The 20346-nt window shown below is 40.7% G+C and overlaps 1 protein-coding gene across 3 annotated transcripts in view; it reads right to left on the reverse strand.

Annotated features, from left to right (window-relative positions):
* Nucleotides 1-13532: 13532 nt before the first annotated feature.
* The window catches only part of LOC124166355 (leukocyte tyrosine kinase receptor-like), a 550686-nt gene continuing 543872 nt past the window's right edge, over nt 13533-20346 (reverse strand). For all 3 annotated transcript variants that reach the window (XM_046543833.1, XM_046543832.1, XM_046543834.1), the window contains exon 25: nt 13533-18774. In XM_046543833.1, coding sequence (XP_046399789.1) covers nt 17719-18774 — 1056 coding nt within the window. In that variant the 3' untranslated portion in view covers nt 13533-17718. The remainder of the gene's footprint in view (nt 18775-20346) is intronic.

Here is a 20346-nt window from a genome sequence, read left to right on the forward strand (position 1 = left end):
ATAAAAAACTTTCCCTCCTCAGGAAGGCGCCTGTACGCTTTGAACACTCGGAAACCTAGCCCCTCCCACCCCCAAAATTCCCCTCCCGCGCTTTTTCCCCCACACCTTTAGCTGGCGCCTATACCCCTCCCTACTTCCCCTCTTGCCCCCTTCCCTCCTTCCCCTCCGCCAGCCGCTGCAAGCCACTGCACCCCGTGAGCTAAAAATAACTCTCTCTCCTTGTGCCGCCCCTGTTCCGAGCGCTAGAGGGGTTGAATGATAATAACCTCCCCCTCCCTCGCCCCCCACCCCTCCTTGCCTCTCCGCCTTCCTCCCTTGCCGCACGGCTCGGCGACGCGACCCCGACTGCCCCTGTTCCACAGAGTTCAAGTTAAGCCCGGGTTAAGGACGCTACAACCCGCTCCAGAACTCAGGGTTTTCCGGGCGCACTTAAGAGGACGCATCACTCCCACTATACCGGTCGTGTTCCTGTCATGCTGCGAGAGTATGGGATTCGGTTCAGAAAGACTTAATCCGCGAACTGGATAAAATACAAAGGAAGGCTGCGTTAAAAACTGCTACGGGCGTACAGACAGCGTTACCCAGATTTTAAACGTATTAGGCTGGGAGCCGCTGGAGACTCGGAGGCTGCGCGTTAGGCTTATATTGCTTGAACAATTGAGAATGGATATCTTTAAGAGCGACACTGAGAAGATAATATTATAGCCCCACTATATTTCCAGGCCCAATAGAAGCGATAAATTAAGAGAGATGTTTTGCCGAACGGATAGATATGGGAATTCGTTTTTCCCCCGGACCATTGGGGACTAAATGCTAGTCCTAACTTCTTCAGAGAAATTTATTTTTATGTGTAAACGGCTAGTGTCCTAACACCCCCTGCCACACGCCTCTTAGGCGACTTGCTGGGTATTATGTAGATGTAGATAGTTGAAGATGTCTTTTTACACGCTTCTTCTTAACCTACCTCGTCTGTTGGTTTGTTTCACCGATGAATTTACTGCAATTGATTTTTTAACTAACTTCTCATTGTCGGATCGGCTTAAAATTTTGCAAACTTGCTTGCTTCTGATGACAATATGATACTCTATAATAATAAAATCACAGGTAAGGAAAGAAATGGATAGGATAAAATGAAAAGGACATATTAGAAAAAGGACAAGGACAACGATGCTGTCCTTGTCCTTTTGTGGATGGAAAAAAAACCTGTATTTTATTAGTATGTTTGCGCTTAAGTCGTCGTGTGAATGAATGAAGTAGTACTTTCTATAATAAGGTATTTGACATTTTATCCTCTTGTGCGCAAATAAAGAATATGTCCAATATAGTTAATTTATTTAAATGGAATAATAGTGTTTTATTTCCTCAATATATGGCGTTAGTTACTTTACTTTTTGCCGAAATTTACTCAAAAGCTTTGCTTTAATCGGTGTTATGATTTATCATAAAAAGTATACAAAAATAAAAAAAGATTTAAATATTTGCTTTTTCCAAAAATAGTATAAAATGCACTAAGAATTAAAATATATGGTTTTCATAACTCGGAGAACGACGAGTGGGTGCTGATTAAGTTTAGATATTAATATTTCGCAAGCAATAGATGCTAATTAGTATCATAATCCTCACTCATCTATCGTGCTCCTCTACACTCATTTCTAATAAACATAATTAACATCCACGCTTAATTCTGAAAGTTATGATTAATTTATTTTACTTCTATTGCATTCTATAATGATCTTTGAAAGGAGGTTATTTAAATATTTCTTTTTTCATTAGGTGTGTCATAACTCGTTTAAAGAAATTATCCTCTTTGGAGAGCCCGAGAAGAGTAATTCACACACGATCGCCGGGAAAGACTACGATCTTATTTTATTCGTTTAAAAAACAGATTATCCACGGCTGGCATTGGAATACTCGACTTGGGCATCGAAATGTCGACCATGGATATTTGGATTCGGTGGAGAACCCGAGAAGAATATTTCACACTCGTTTGCCGGGAATGTCAACGATCTTATTTTACTCGTTTGCCTTTGGCTTAAGTTAATGTGTGATGAATAGCGAACGTGCCTTTGATGAAATTCACAATAATTGAAATGGGAAAACATTCCCCTGGACCGGGCTTCTAACCGCGGACATTTATCTTTACGGGAAACTGCGTAGACCACTACGCTATCCAGGTTCCTTTGTCGTCTGTTAAACTATTAATTCAACTACGAAGGCAGAGAACATAATTTCAGATTCTTTTTTAAATTTATTACATATCAGGAATCGAGTGTTAGCCAAATAATCATTCAATTTCTTCGCGAAGAAGAGGAAAATAAATTGTAAAATATGATTTGACGCTTTCCCGGCGCATGATGTGGGTAAAATCTTCTCAGGATTCCCATCGGGTTAATTTATCCATAATGACTTTGTATTAAAACCCAATTTGACCAGGGCAGAGAGAGAGGCCGTCTGTGAACTCAGGAAAATCGATGATTCACTGATATTGCCAGCTGACAAAGGGAACGCAACTGTGATCATCTCTAAGGAGGACTACCGAAAGAAGGTTTGCGGTTTGCTAGACGACCCCACCTACAAAGAACTTAACTCAGATCCTACGGCAAAAATCCAGAGGAACATCAAGGACCTCATGAAGCATTCGTCAATACCCCAAGAGGAGAGACGATCACTGATCCAGTCGGCTCCTAAACCTCCACGACTTTATGGCCTGCCTAAGATTCACAAGGATGGGATACCACTCCGGCCTATCGTAAGTGCTATTGATTCACCGACACATAAGCTTGCAAAGTATCTTGCCCTTGGCCTTCGGCCATTCTCGGACCTAACTGCAACCTATGTGAAGAACTCCTTCCATTTCATCAATATTATAAAGAAATGTCAGATTACGGAAGAGGATCTCCTTGTTAGTTTTGACGTGGTGTCTTTGTTCACCAAAATACCTATTGAAGATGCCATCGAAGTCATTAAGACTGACAGAAAAAGGCCTTCCGAAAGACATTCCGAAAATGGTGGAGTTTTGCCTACGTAATTGCTATTTCTCTTGGGGAGGGAAATTATATCAACAAACGGAAGGGGCATCCATGGGTTCTCCTTTATCACCTGTCGTCGCAGATCTTTATATGGAAGAATTTGAACGAAAAGCCCTGGATTCTTTCCCTATGAAGCCGAAACTCTTCGTGAGATATGTTGACGACACCTTCGTCATATGGCCTCATGGGACAGATAAACTGAAAAGATTCCTTGAACATCTTGATAGCCAAAATAATTCCATCCAGTTCACTATGGAAATGGAAGAAAATAACCAACTTCCCTTTTTGGACGTTCTCGTCAAGAAGAAATCAGATGGCACATTGGGACATTCAGTCTATCGTAAGGAAACGCATACTGATCGCTATTTGAATGCCAAATCACACCATCATCCCAGGCAAAAAGCATCAGTTATTAAAACTCTATATCATAGGGCATATTCCATATCGGATACAGATTCGCTCGCTAGAGAGAAACAACACCTCCTTACCACGCTCCAAGAAAATGGCTACGATCGCGTACTGATTCAAAAAATCGCGCGTAGGGAAGAAGAGAAAAGAGATGTGGCCTTGGACATTGCAAAGGAAGACCAGCAAAAGGCAAAGGCACATGCTCTCTTGCCATACGTGGCTGGAACGTCGGAAAGAATTGCTCGAGTTCTCGCCAAACATGACGTTCTGACGCGATTTATAAGTTTGAAGAAGACCTCTGACCTCCTCCGGAGTGAAAAAGATCGTCATCCATCAGATATCTATGAAGGAGTGTATGAAGTAACGTGTTCCTGTGGTTTATCATACATCGGGCAAACATCTAGATCCCTCAAATGCAGAATAAATGAACATCTTAAGGCAACCGAAAAGAAAATTTTTCGTCTTTCTGCGGTTGCAGAGCATGCATGGTCGGAACCTGGGCACGTCATACTTTTCAAGGAATCGAAAATCATCGCCAGGGAAAATAAATATTTCCCTAGGCTGATAAGGGAGGCGATTGAAATAGCGAGTCACCCAAAGAACTTTAATAGGGAAGACGGCTATCCTTTATCCTCATCTTTCAAACGGCTTTTCCAACAATGGAATTAAAATCAACATCCGCCTGACTAGCTGTAAATAAATAAGGATCACAGATCTGCAAATCATTTGGACCCGAAGACGGGAGCTGGAACGCGCCCGAAACTGTCGTCCGCAAAACATGTATCAACGCGGTGTAAACCCGGAAAACCATCACCAACTAATAACTCTCTTCACAAAAAATGGTTAAATATAGAAACCAATATCTCTGTGAGGTACCCTTTGATGCATTTTTATCCTCTTCTATCTTTCACCAGTTTCTCCTATCTCAGATTTCACTCAAATATAAAATTCGTTACAACGCATTTATTTCATACTTTGACCGTCCTGATATCTTATATCCATAGTGCCATACTGAGTACTTAATGCTCTATATCCATAATCAACATTGTAGTGCCTTCCTGACACACGTGTACCCGTTTGAATCCTCTACTTCATATGCAAAAACCTAGATTATCACGAATTGATGTTCTCCTATACACCGTCTTCACGCCCTAATTAATTCCCTCCAAACTGACATTGACCCCTTTTCTCCATCAATTTTAAACTTTAACTGACGAAGTATCAACGCATTAAGTTGGTAATAACTCAATGAAATGAAAAATATTGAGTAGATCAACTTATTGGTTTTTGTTCTGTTACCGTTTGATTTTTAATTTTATATACTTACCTATTTATTCTATTTTACATTGTTGTAAGAACCCTTCATATTGAATATTTATATCATGCTGTATGCGTTTCATTTTGTTTAAAATGAAAATAAATATCACAAATTTGCAAAGTTATTTCGGTGATTATTCTATTATTAAAGATTTCCTCGAGTTATCACCCGATGCACAGAAATATTAAGAAGTTTTGCACTCTCGTCTTCTCACAAAGTTTTCGTTTTTACATTTAATATATATATGACAGTCTCAAAATAGAATAACCTGGTTTTTGTATCAGAGTTATCAACAGGACACATGTCCCCGGATTCATGGAATCAGGAGTTCCAGTAAGTCATTATAAAAAACTTCCCCTTTTTTACGTTTGGAAATTGCCGATATTCTCGATAAAGAATACTCGAGCGCAAAATCTTGGCAAATTCTTGAGAATCCTACCGGGACAATGTTTTCGACGAATCTGCCGCACGGGTGAGCAATTTTGACTTTCCCGCTCGCTGTCCACGAAAGTGATGGAAAGGAATAGTTGGAAAGCATAAATAAAAAGTTTGCAAGCCGAATCTCTCCCCTCGTATACGCCTTGACTGGTGCCGCACGAGTCTCCGTTGCGAAATGTGTCATCCAGGAAGTGAAACTTGGGTGGTGAACAGTGGTGTCATGGTGACGGCACTGGTTAACAAAAGATATATTAGTCAAATAAAACTTTCATCAGTTTTGTTGCCTCGAAATTTCTAATACACACATTCGTAACTAATACAATTTTTAATAACATGTGAATAATAGCTTGTACTTAAAAAACACAAAGTAATATTTCACACCTAAAAAAAGTTAAGGAAAGTGCTTTCCGGCTAATTTTTCCGCGACGTTACTGGTGCTGAAGGATGGTGCGGATGCAAGCGAGAGAAAGAACATTCAAAGAGAAGTTTTGCCGACCTGTAAATGAAACAGTAACCAAATTTCCTTACTCAGATTTAAAAATCAAAGGACATATAAATTTATTGATTTCATCACCATCAGAAAACGGTAATCATTAAGATTGGTTTGACGCAGCTCTCCATTCCTCTCTCCTGCCTGTTAGCTTTTTCATAGCTACATATTTCTTCTCTTTTACATCCTTTCTAACCTGTCCTATGGAACTCATTCGGGGCCGTCCCTTGCCCTTCTTCCCTTCCACCTGTCCTTCAACGATTGTCTTCATCAGGCCATCATGCCTCAAAATGTGGCCAACAAGTTGTACCGTCTTCTTCTCAGAGTTTATTGAATAATTCTTTTTTATCCCATCATTGTTTGCACTTTTTAATTATTTCCTCGGTCATTCCATTTTATTTTCATCTTTCAAGTCATCATGAGTCGACAATCCCCATCATACAAGGGAGAGAAGGAACATTTAAAGGGAAATTTCACCTACCTACAAATGAAACAGTAATCAATTTATCTCCCGCAGATTTAAAAATCAAAACAAATACATAGTTATCGATTTCATCGTCATCACAAAACGATGATCAGTGACATTGGTTTGACCATTCTGCTCTCCCATCTGATAGCCTTTTCACACTGTAATACTATTTTACATCCTTAATAACCTGTCCGATGTAACTCGTGCGGCTCCATCCCTTGCGCCTCTTCCCGTGCTCATGTCTTTCGTCAATTAATTTTTTCAGGTCATCATGCGTCATGATGTGGCCAACTAAGTTGTTTCAAATGGGTGAGATTGTGCAATCGCACTGTTGATACTCTCTCAAAGCTCACGTTAAATTAAGCTCGAAGATGATTGTTTCAGGAAAGTATAATCGCACGTTTTCGTTCAACCTCAATTACTTAATGCCCTTAAAAATCTAGAGTATTAAATGGACTGGGGAAAAGGTTGGATGCCCAGGAAAAACAGTTTTCATGGTAACTGCAAAGTGCATCCAAAAAATGTTTGGGTTGCCATAGCTCAGTAACTGAGGAGCTAAGACCCCATGTTGTTGGACCGAAAATGCTTAAAGTTGTCTACCACCTCCTGAAGTACAGATTTCTTCCGAAACACCTTGTATATCTGAATATCTCTATACTTATTTATATTTTATGAAAATTTACATGTTGATGCAATTTGCGGTACAGAATCTGTGGCAGGCGATGGAAAATCAAGCCCACCTGGTTTGGCCGGCTGAAAATGGAAAGAAATGTCCATTCGATGATATAACAAACCAATGGTCTATGTTCCGATCTCTTGGAACTTTATCAGTACCTACCTGTTTTATGAAGGAGCCATGTTATACTTTGTATTGAAAGCCAAGGGCGTACCCAGGATCATAATTAGGGGGGGGCAAGCCATAGTCTAGGGGTGGGGGGGGGGGGCAAGCCATGGTCTAGGGGGAGGGGCAAGCCAATTGGTGACATTTTAGCATGGAAAAGGTGAATGAAACCAACATTTTAAGAAAATTATTGCAGTGCCATATAAGTTTATGAGATTATTTCCTTAAAAATAGTTTTATTTTAGTTACATATCTTATAGGTACAGATGCATATAATTTTTCGTGGTTTTAAAGAAAATTTGATGAATACTTTCGTTTCAATTCAATACTGTTTTGCTTAAAGACTTTTGCGATTTTTGCTTCTGGGGGGGCAGCTGCCCCCCCAGAAGCAAAAATCACATCACGGTATTCCCCTTTGCCTTTCGCTGGGTACGCCCATGTTGAAAGCAGTGGGCTGGCGGAAGAGGGATCCCATGTCAAATAAAGTGAAATGCAAGTCAAATCATGGAGAATAAATAAGCAAACCTTACAAAAATAAAGCAAGGTAATTTACCTATTTCCTTGAATTGCCTCGCTATCAGAGAATTTAAGTGCGTGGTCATCAAATGGCTTTACTCAGATTGATACCGGGAATTTTCCGGCCAGTAGCAAAGCACTCTACCCACAAGGCACGGTCCCCCACGGCCCCCACGGTAATTGCACGTTCAGTTTAAAATGATTTGTATTTCCTGGATTCCTTGTGTCCCTTCGGAGATTTTTAACATCCTTGCCATTGATGTAAAAAACTCTAAGAAAATAAATATCAGAAAGAGTTGAATATGTGAAAAATTGAAAATTAAATACTTGTATCACTGACTTAAACCAGAAGATATAAATTATCGTGTCAGCAAGAAGGTAAAATTTATCTATTTTAGTATTCAGACATCATCTGTCGAAACCAACTTTAGGGTTGTGGCACGCAGAGAATGATCACACAAGTTCAGCTCCATTGGTGAATAAGTAGCACCGGTAATGAAAAACACATCATTGCGGAATTCATCACGGTATTCCCGAAAATGTGCTGATAAAATTCTTTTTCATCACCGCACATGATCTTGTTAGACACGTTTATCATCAGGGGCGGATCCAAGATTTATTTCTGGGGGGGGGGGCATAAGCAAGACCGTACCCAGGATTTTGTTCTGGGGGGCACATGGACTCCCCGTAATACAAAACGAACGCAATAATAATGGGCCCGTAATAAAAATCTTACATAATTTTTAAGGGTCTGAGGGGGGGGGGGTAAACGTGTCCCCGTGCCCCCCCTAGATCCGCCTATGCTTATCATTACCAATTAATAAAATATCAGCTGCCATCACAGTAAGGGAATAGCGCCTTGAATGAAATATATCTACATTTCTGTCATGAATCCTCATCGGATGGGATTGGGTTGGTGTGGTGGCTAGTGTTGGCTACCTAGCCAGTGGATTCGCGTCCAAATCCTGGAGGTAGAGGTGGAGATAATTAGTAGATTTTTCAGAGACTGCATGATACCTACTTGAATGATTTGCGGAAGGCACTTCAAGTACAGGACTCCGTCGAGAGTAGGCTTGTTTGATTTGAGAATTTGATGCGTTATTATTCTTAACACTAGAAGGATCAGATCCGCCTTTTTGACTGGTAAAAAATACTTACTTAATCATAGGTATTACCAATAATTTTCTTTCTGTTGTCTTAATTCTTTCTGAATTTTACTCATTTTTCATGGAAAATATTCTGTTAAAATATAATTTAGTATATTTTACATAGAACTGGAGTTATACCAGCTGTATCTAATGGATAAAATAGTCTTACTTCAATGACGATTGGGATCGAATGATCGCATGGATAGTATATTGAAAATTCTGAGGATTGCGGTGGATTGATAAAAAACTGGTTGACCTTTGCCATGGGAGTGTTGTGTTGGTTAGTATTTTGGATTCTCATTTTGTCAACCCAGGTTATAATAATGTCGGTATAGGAGATATTTTAGAGACTACTCAAGTCCTACTTGAGTGATCTGTGGAGGGCACTTCAAATGCAGCACTCCGTCCTTCAGATGGGACGTTAAGCTGTGATCCCTTTGGCGCATCTCGTTCAGAGCAGGCTAAATTTGCTAACTTGGTTTGACAAGGTTCTAACCGACATTTTTGCAAAATTTGGTGTTTTCACTCAAGATAACTAAGTTTATGTTTCTCTATGTGTTCACCGGTTTTTATTCCTCTATGTAAAATAATAACAGATTTAGAACAGTGACAAAGTCCCAACTGCAAGGAGAAAAAACTAATATTTGGTGTGACAAGGTTCTAACTGCATTTTACTTATTTTATTACTCATATAAACATGTAAAAAAATAAAATAAATAGCATATTTTTTAAAGTAATAATTACTAGTGTATCTAGTGGATCACTAGTGTATGTGCCAAAAATCAAAAATAAATTCCTATTAATAATAGAAATAGAGCAGTTTAAAACTTTGACAAGGTTTTTCTCAAAACCAGATGAAGGTCAGTTAGAACCTTGTCAAACCAAGGTAGCGTAATGGCTTCGCTGGGTTTCTTTCCACCTTTCCATCCCCACCCTTCATTATGACACAAACGATTTCAGCTATCGTTCGCCTCCAACAAATACCATGGATACCACCTTCGTCTGAATCAATAATTCTTCCTCAAAAGTTACTCCGTATAGGATGTCAAACAAGGTTTTAGTGAAAATTAGCGCAGAAGAATGCAAGTTAATTGACAGGAAAACTGTATGTTTCTTAAACTAAAGTCCAGTTCAATGATTTGCTTATCACCAAAAACATTTTGGAGAAGGCCTTTGAAGGAGAGAGCAAATTGGTGAGATAGAGCGATATATGGGTATAGAGGAGGATGGGTAGCGTGTGTTGGTCATGGATAAATGATGTGTTGTGATGAGGATAGAAAATAGAATAACATCTCGTAAAAGCCAAAATAGTTAATTTACAGAACGAGGTTCGCCACGGCAACCGCGGAGGTGAGACAGATATAAGTCAAGGGCAAACCCAGGATCAAAACTAGGGGGGGTTGGCAAGCCATGGTTGTTCAAGTTGTGGGTAAGACTTAATCATGGAAAAAGAGAAAGAAATCAAAATTTTAAGGAAACTCTGACAGCTCTTTATTGTTTTTTAAAATTATTTGCTTGAAAAAATACTATTTTCCCTAAAGAAATTTGCGATTTTTGCTTCTAGGGGGGCAGCTGCCCCTTACTGCCCCTCGCTGGGTACGCCCATAATGTAAATGGTAAGCAACGGGAGAGGAAGGTGAATCGAATCGGCAAAATACCTGGTGAACAGCATTTGTCCATCGTCAGGTCGTCTCGCGTTGGGCTGAAGCGTGGTGCCCATCCCCAAAACCAACACAACAACCATACTCTGTAAATCAGGCTTGTGGCTTATATCACTTACCGCTTACCTATATACGAGGGCCACTCCATAACTAATGCACCCAAATTTACTCACACCACAACCTTTATTCTAGGCACTTACAATTTTTACAGTGTATTAACACATCCTGTAGAAACACTATGCCATTTTTCGGCATAGTTTCCGTCCTTTTCAATAGCCTTACGCCACCTTGGACTAAGGCTTGTATTCCTGTTCGGTAAAACTCTGATTCGGTGCGCTGAACAATGAGAGGTGTTTGTGCAGTGTGGGGTCCACTGTTGCGTATACGATCTTCAACATTGGCGTGCCCGTTCTCACTAAATACTCGTGCCCATGGGCGTACCCAGCGGGGGGTAGGAGGGGGCAGCCGCCCCCCCCCTTGAAGCTAAAGTAAATTTACTTCGAAACGAAATTTTTGAGCAAGTTTTCTTTAAACCACAGTATATTAGTTTGAAACATGTACTCAAAATAGAAATATTTATTTTTCCGAGAAAGTAAATCAAAAAAATAATAAATCATTGTTATTATTTTCTTGAAATTTTGGTTTCATAACTTTTTTTTGTTACAACTTGAACTACCACGGCTTGTCCCCCTCTAGTTTTGATCCTGGATACGCCCTTGGTTGTGCCCGCAGACTAACTGTACTGCGATCGACATCATCATCTATATACATCCTCTTCAACCTTTCCTGAATGTTTCAAACCGTCTCATTCCCAAAACAATCGAACTCAATTACAGCGCGTAGCTTTTGTTGGACATCAAGTGCATCCGCCATCTTATAAAACTGCTGCTACCACGCCACGATCGGTAATGCGGTCAACTAAATTTTAATTTAAGCAGGAAGGATGCTTCTATGGACTATATTAATTGGAAGTGCGTAGAGTAACAATTGCGTTTTCAGGAAATTTGTGTGAATTAGTTTTGGAGTACCCTTCGTATATTAAGTTTGTGAGGTGTCAGTCTATCCGCATTGTGAGCAATCACACTTTAGGGCCTATTTCAGTGGTACCAAGTGCTACAGGGATGGGGGTGTGGTGCGTTCGACGCAAGATATCTGCACGCATATTTTAGACCAGCGCTGTAACTCAATTACAGCGCGTTGCTTTTGTTGGACATCAAGTGCATCCGCCATCTTATAAAACTGCTGCTACCAGGCCATTGTAACTGGACATTGCGTAAAGTCACGGGCAAAAAACTTGCTGAAACAGGCCAATTGAAGCCTGCCCACAAAACGGGAGACAACCAGTGACAGGCCACATTTAATTCGTCTCCCCACTGCAGTGGTTCTCTTTTGCAAAACTAGCAAAAAAGAGCTAGACAATGGCATTTAACAATTAGTTCCATGTCCCCTCAGCCCCCCAGGGACTATTTTTCGCAATTTGGCCATGATTGGCCCATGACAAGTAACAATGTAACAACCGGTAGCCCAGAGAAATCAACATGGGTGCCGGTGGGCACTGCCAGTCCACCCAATTATTGGTATAAAAGGAAAATTTCGAATTTTTAGGAACTCTGAACACCTCCAAATCAATACATTTGAATAAGAAAGAGTTGAATGAAATAAACAATCAAACATTGTCTTCACAAAAGCGGGTGATACCCAAAACAATAATTCCAGCAATCGAAGTTGTTTTTATATGAAAACATTTAAATAAAATAAATCGAGAAAATTATTGAGCTTAATTTCATAGTGTGCTTCCTGTGAGGTTCAAGAACTTTTCTTACAATATTTAAACCAAAAAAATAATGAATTGAAAAAAGTCTTCGTGATTTTCACCTGCGGATTACATGTCCTCACCGACGTTCCCAGTTGGCTGAAAAATTCTTGTGATTAATCACCCCATCTACCGTGAATTCCTTATTCTTCAGCATTACCTTGTATCTTTCAAGGCATCCTTCAGCAATTCGAGTGATAATTTCTTAGTAAACCCGTTTGATGGATTATAACATTTAATGCTCATTTAGGGATGGTATCAAGAAAACATTTTTAACAGAAAACCATGGAGCGGGTGTGGCAATGTAAACCACCTAATTTAGAACTAAAACTACTTATCAAGCAAAATATATTTTGTTTGCTTAGTTCTTCATTCCTCTCCAGAATGAAAATATACTTATTTCGTTAATCTTGAGATATTCCAAGTAAAAACATTATCAAAAGTAATAAATAATTGAAAGAAAAAAACTTCAGTTTGCTACATTTTTAACTGAGCATAAAGAGTTACTTCATTAATAAGGTACAAGGTCTTCAATGGTTTACGCTTCTCAGTTAAGCTACAAATCTCTTGGAGCGTGTTTTGACCAAAATACTATCAAACTTTAATATGGGTGGAAAGAAAAAATATTACCTCAGCAGTCAGCATGCTACATTTTCAACTGAGCATAGGAAGTTACTTCATTTTAAAGCTACAAGATCGTCCATGCTTTAAGCTTCCCAGCTATGCTGCAACTCTCTTCGAACGTTTATTGCTAAACTTCAGGTATTCCAAGTAAAAATGTTATCAAAGGTTAAAATAGATAATGGGAAGAAAAAATAATTTTTCAATATTCTTCATTTTCAACTGAGCATAGAATGTTACTTCATCATAAAGGTACATACAACGTCCTCCATTGTTTAAGATTTTCAGTTAAGCTACTGCTCTCATGGAATGTGTTTATTATTGGGTAGGAACACACAAAAGATGAAATCGAAATTTTTAAAGGTTGCCAATTTATATAAAAGTCTTTAGTTATATTTTACTATACATTTACCTAACTTATCGAATTGAAATGCAAATTAGTATTAAAATAAGGCCAATTTACACTTTTTTGGTATGTTACAATCCAATCGCAGATCCAGAGAGGGTCTAGGGGGGACTATAGTCCCACTCTTTCGGTATCCAATTTACACTAGATAAAATGGTATTTTGTTCGGACCCCCACCACTTCTGGGATGTTAAAGCCCACCTAGTCCCCCTGTCCATATCCTGGATCCGCCACTGAGTGAGGGTATGAAGCCAGAGAAGAGAAATTGTATCTGTCCCTATATTCCTAAATTGAGAAGGCGGAAAAAATTATCAAAAAAAAAACCTAAAGCACATTCAAATGTAGTGTTTGGAAGTGATTGAAAACACCCTTTATACATGAAATTACACAATTTGGCTTTATTGAGTGATCTGCTTCAGGTTTTCAAGCGTCAATTACAATGATTTTTTTCCGCATAAAGATAATTATGCTCGAGACAGACAAAACATATACCATGTTTATATCAAATAAACCAAATAGACTCTCTTTGGCACACTTTGTTTCCCACTTCAATTTTCACTAAATCTAATTCATTTTTTGAGCATTTAATACGGAAAGGAAATATATGAAACCAATATTTCCGACCACATTTCAGAACAGTGAACACACACCAATTTTTTTTTGGTTGTCACAGAGTCCGAGACAGTCCCGGAGCGTAAAATAGAAATCTAAGTCCCAAAAATGACACGAAAAAAACATTTTCCACTGAACACCTTTTTCAAAAGTTCGAAACGAAAAGGAAAATAGGCGGCGACTAATAGTTGGGTAGATTATTTCTTAAATAGACTGTTTAAGCAGCGAAGATTTCTTCAATACAAGACATTAACATCTCTTTATACTTTATATATTTTTTAGATTTTTTGATTTTATGTTTTTATTTCTCATAGATTTTACTTTAGAAGAAGATAAGTTCGAGGAGATAGGGTTGGAAGGAAAATTTAGAAGGAAAAAATGTCAGTCAAACAGATGATAGATTGGGGAATTAAAAAAATGTCTTTTGCCCAACAATATTTTTTCTCATTTACGCTCTTGGCTGGAAGATAAAGGGGGGACAAGGAACATAACTTACTAGGGGAACGAAATAGGAAATAGTTTACGACATTGAAATTCACAGGATGGTGAAGATTTTTTAGCAATCCTCGATCCAATACAACGCGTCGTCACTATGAGCGTCCAAGAGTTTCATCGACAATACTCCACACCATTATAATTAAGACACACTGATTCCACACTGTCCAAGAAAATATAATCACCGAGGAGTGCTGAAGAGGAGTCCATTTCTCCATCATTCTGACCTCTCCACTCTTCTCCTTGGTGAATCCCAAAAGACTCCCTTAGCTTAATACCCTGTTAGGAACCCTAGAAACAAAATTGGAACTGGACGACGCCTCACATTCCTTCTCATTTGTGATTTTTTTAACCAGCGAACATCTATGGATAGAAGAGCAGCCTCCTCACCTCCTAACCTTTGCCTTGCTGGAATTTGGTCCCCACATAACCGGGATCTTTTGACGTCACACTCCTGCTTGCGTTGATACCAACTTGGGGAGCTCATGAGGCATAAGGGTTTTGATATGCTTTTCCGATTGAAAGGCAAAAAGATTACGTGACGAGTACATTGCTTCACAGTCCTCGACTATTCTGCCATTAGTATTGAAACAATCGGATTTCTTAAGTTGTCAAACGTTCGCAAACGAAACATTAACTTTATTTTCTTCCATTAATGCATTTACTTGATACAAAACGTTTCGACACATCGGAATAATCTTCAGGTACACATACATTAAAAAATTTTCTCTTGTATACAGATAAAACGGTGGGATTGGGTGAATGTGGGCGTGTTAAGGAGACAAAAACGCTCAAAGGTTTTCGAACTTTTTGTACGTGATGATAACTACGATATGTCGAAACATATTATACCCAAGAAATCCATGTGAGGATAGAAATCATGTCCCTGTTTCATTTGTAAAATTCAACTCCCAAGTAGTGAAATATGATAAAATTGTATGTATCGTCAAACGTTGCCAATTTTCTCTTGTACTTCGGTTTGTTAGAGTTTGTCAGCCATTATTTTCAACGACATATCGACAAACTTTCATTCATTTCGATAAGTTTTGTGTGCACGCGGGTGGCAGGCAAAGATCCTTGGTAGCTGACTGCTCCGGTGAGGCACTCGCGAATCATACAAAATCCCGATACCATTGATTTTTCGAGGTCACAATTCTTACCTTAGATGCTCGAAGTTTTTATTAACAGTGGCGATGTGTCTTGTACACTTCATCCATTTTTCGTCATTCCTTTCCTTCTCATCTTACAACGAGCATAATTTGTACACATTCTCGTCCAACGTTCGTAGACCTCTTCCAATTGCCCCCGTTATTCCGAAGGTTGAAGTCATCCTAATTTTCTACCCCAAACAGTGCCGTTTATTTCCTGTACAACGTTTACGGGGTCATTTGGAGGTAACAATGTATCTCTTCGCAGTGGGAAGAGCTGACTGGACGGTGAGCCGAATATTATATCCTTCCTAACAGCAGAGCAATGAACAAGTGTCTCGATTCAATAACAACGCTAACAATGCAAATTGTCACCAGGACGATGATGCATACTCCCCCAAAATAGCCACAGTGATTGCTGTTTTGTATGTACAACTGTCCCCAAGCAAATTTTTTTCTAAAAAAAATAATAATCAAGTCCGACACGCTTTTGCAAACCACTCAAAACTTGGGAAGGAATGTTTACTCTCACAGACACATATCCAACATTAATACTCATTTTTATTAACCTTATTTTATTTTGCGTAATTCCATCCACGGAAGCTCTAAAAAAATACTACACAGAAAAAACGGAAAGAAAACGTTTGTTCGACCACACAACGATGCATGAAAAATCTCTTTAAGCACAAATCTCTCTCCTCTTCATACGACAAGAATCTTGTGGGTGGTTTTCAATAGCGAACACGATTGGTTTCGCCAATGTTCTCCAATTTAGGTAATCGATGCCCCGAGGTCGAGGCGACATTACAAATACTTTAAGAAATTGTTTCATAAAGGGAGACACATAAAAATTTCTAGGCTTTTCAAGCGGCCCAAGTATTCTGTGCCCACTCAAGCGATACAAAAGCTTGACTAAATTCGGGTATCATCTAATTCAATACTCAGACAACAAGTATGGAGAAAACGTAGGTTTAAAAAAAAAAGTCAGAATTTGACAAATAACACGACAGCCATTGAAATAATTTAGACTAGTCCCGCATAATCGAAAGGAAAGTCAATCGATAAATCGAATAGATACAATTCCTAGGAAATCGCTACTTAGGCCATGCGCATAGTTGCAAGGAAGTATGCTGATCAGCACCAGAGCGCTTCGAATTTTATTGGTACCCACCGATTGAATCAACTGGAGAAAGAATGAAATCTTACATCACGCTGCAAAGCGCTCGATAGGAAAAAAAAGGCTTTGCAATAGCCTGGTGCTTTATCCGCAACTCCTACCCGATCAGATAAAAATATCATCACCAGTGTCCGAATATAGGACTTAAAAAATCACCCCAAAGGGAACTGAATTAGAATAAAAAAATGCAATTGTCGAGGTGAAGGATGGCAAGAGATCGTGATGGAGACACATCTACGATCCGATGTTTTCTCCTTAGTCCAAAGTGTCTTCTCTGACCATAAAACTGTACATACAATGATTCCATACAGTGACTTTAAGTGGGAAAGGTACTTTACAGATCGCTACCCGAAGTAGCTCACCGATTTCTCAATTATCCCAAGGTTCGTTTACCTGTCCCCTCTTGGAAGGAGACGGAACGAAACGAGTAGCAAAAAATACTATTATTTCTACAAATTGCACCATTATCCAAGAAACAACGATTATTGTTCGTTATTTTGGTTTAAATAGACTCCTCCCCCATCAACACACATCGGCACAAAATACGACAACTTTAAAGGTGCTCCCCAGAGTGTTCTGTTCCCTCTTGGGGAGGCGACCAGTCCTGTGTAACAAATTCGGTCCCATCATTTGTGGCAGCAAATATCGCGCCTGATTCACCGTGTCTTGCAATCAACACGGCCGCTCAAATGTTAGACACCATCCATGACCTCTACCATTTGCCTGTTCAGGAGAGAAAATCAATGCTAGTGCTTAGAAACACGAGAAAGCCAAAAATTTCGCGCTCTTCTCCCCTCAGTTGAAGTGCTAGGCCGGTTTCCATGCATGAGAAACTCAGCTCTGCTTCATGAATATCCCCACAACAGTGATACCTCAGCAGCTACATCGTGGTAGCAGATATCTCACCTATCCTCGTCCACCGAAAAACAATTTACCATTCCAGTAGGAAGATAAGATTATGCCAATCACCTTTTTCACCAATTTCCGACCCTCTCGAAGTACCGTACAACTGTCGAAGCGGTAGGTCGAGCAATCCTGAACTGGGCCGAACTCGGTGTTTATAAAAAAAGAGAACATTCCCTTTTCTCTCTATCAACATTTGGAAAACCCCTGCGCTTCTGAAAAACTTCAACAGGAGATCTCAGTGTCCGAGAGCAGGTGCCTCGTTGAGGCGGTGGTTTGCACCGTGAAGGCGGGAGACGCCCTGGACGGTGAACCGTTCCGGGAACTCTGGTTCACTTCCGCGGCCACTCCCGGCACCACCTTCTCCCGCTTGGTCGCTGGCGTCCTCGTAGGGGTCACGTTCGCGTACTGCGCTGGAGGCTTTATCACGTTTTCCACGCTGTCCATGATGCTCCCATGCCTGTCCAGGGCCGAGGGGTCCAGGGACAGGGTGGCCCTCAGGGCATTCTTGTGCCTCAGCGCGGGGGAGATTTTAACGGGCGGAGGCAGCGATGCCCCCGGTGGAGGAGGTACCCCAATGGCTTCCTCTCCCTCCTCTAGACTGATGAGGCTCCCCACCGCCTGCCTGGGGTCGCACTGGCTACTGCTCCGGCTATCCGCGCCTCCCTCCCCGCCGCTGCAACTTATGTCGCTGGTCCTGGTCGGGGTCTCCGAGGCTGGAGACGGAGCGATGCCGCACTTGTGCGACACGGAGTTCACCGAGTTCGTGAGCTCCCTTGGGAGTCTCCTTGGGGACTCCCCGGGAGAGTTGTCGTCCAGGAGCGGTTGGGTAGACCTGGACTCTGGCAAACTCGGCGAGGAGCTCGCGTCGTGCTTGTGGTGGTTATGGTGTTGGTGGTGTCGGCCATTGTTGTGATGGTGCTTACTGTGGTGGCGGTTGTTGCTGTTGTGGTGCCTGGAGGATGATGTGGCGATTGGTTCGGGGGGTGGCGGCACCAATGCGGGGTCCACGAAGCTGGTCTCCCCCCAGGAGGATGAGGGCGTGGTCGGTCTGGGGGAGGGGACGAGGTAGTCGTCGTTGAGGGGCGGCGGGGGTGTCGGTGGAGGGGGCAGGAGGTCGTCCTCGGAAGTGGCCGTGGGCGGGTGGGGTGGGTTCTCCGGGCGATGGACCCGCAGGAGCGTGGAGGCGTCAAGGGCTGACGGCCGCATGATGGTGGCATCCCGCTCGGCGGATGGGGGCCGCGTGAACACTGGCAGCGGGGCGCTCATCACGTCCGGGTCCTGAGGGAAGAGGAAAAAATGGAATTGGATCTTTCACCGCTAACTGTACACATTTCAATTACATACCAAATAAAATAAGTTATGCTATGGTACAAGGGTGGATCCAGGATTTTTCTGGGGGAGATACATGGGTCTGAAAGGCAAACGGTCCTCTCATATTTGGGATTAAGAACAACATGCACAATTTGCGTGCAAAATATATTCTTTATCTCCATACTCCGTAAAACAAAATAAACGAATGTAATGATAACGGGACCGCATTAAAAATCATATCTAAGTATTATTTAAGCGAGAAAGGTATGTGAGGCTCAAGATGAATGCAGGTGGTAAAGAACTTGTATTTTATTACTTCAATTATTTGAATGGCACATAATGGGAAAAGGGACAAAGTAGCAAGGACATCAGGAAGATAATTTGTGTTATCGAAGGAGGTTCCCATGACTGGGAAAGAGCTGAAGAGAGGATCATACCGTGGGAGAGTAAGTATAAGGCAAGAGAATAAACTAATTTTCAGTGAAGCGCTTTTCGGCGTGGCATCTTGGAAGCTGCCCTGTCAAACTGGACGGCATACTAAGCTTGAATTATATCGTAATAAACCCACACTTGACAATATGCGCAACTATGTGCAACCCATACGACACAGAGGCACATAAAATTAAGGAGCGTCATAATTTAGGTTCATTAATTTAATTATAATTTCATCGCTTAATTTAGATTGCTCCATAACTGAACCGGATATAAATAACGGAAATAATAACCACTTCTTCCATTACATTCGAAGATTTTAAACACGGTACATGGATGCAAACCCTCCGAATGATTTTTTAAGGCCTAGTAACATTTGTCTACATCTTCTTGCTTGTTATAAGAGGAGTCGTGGATCCAATCGTTCTTCTACTCTTAATTTGAGAATCAGAGGATGTTTTTGAACGAGTGATTACATGCGAGTAGCAAGAAGAAATGACGCATATGATTTCCAGTGATATTTGTCGCAAGTGGGTCATGACACGAGCATTGAAGAATAAAAGATGACTGATTTCATTACTGGGTCCCGGGCAGGCCAGAAGTAAGCTTACAAGAGACGAACTCAGGCTCACGGAGAAAATAAAGTCGACTGCTAGCCAATGCCGCTTATATATCAAGCAATACGAAGGACAGAAATGCAGACCATGAGAAACAAGCGCTCTTTTTGAAAGGACGGTACGTAAATGGATGCGCGAGGTTATAAGAAAATTCTTGCCCTGCAGGTCAAGATTCGAGATTCGAGGTTCCACGAGACACGAGATTCCACTTTCGAGGCAAAAGATAGCATGTACATATTTTGCATTTTCTCAGGATTCTAAAGAACAATACATGCAGTTAGTTGAGCTGTAAGGATAGATGTAGCATTGTGTTGAACAGGCGGACGTTTAAGCTAGTTATGGCAAAAAAAATTATATAATGCAGTAGACAAAATAAAAAACCCTATGTCTTAATTATAGACATTAATTTTCCATTAATATTTCTTAAACTGCTGTCTATCGATTTTTTCGCACACGTGTCATAAAAACGTGTCCTAGTATACGCCATCCG

Source organism: Ischnura elegans, chromosome 10 (assembly GCF_921293095.1).
Source record: "Ischnura elegans chromosome 10, ioIscEleg1.1, whole genome shotgun sequence".
Taxonomy (NCBI): Eukaryota; Metazoa; Arthropoda; class Insecta; order Odonata; family Coenagrionidae; genus Ischnura; species Ischnura elegans.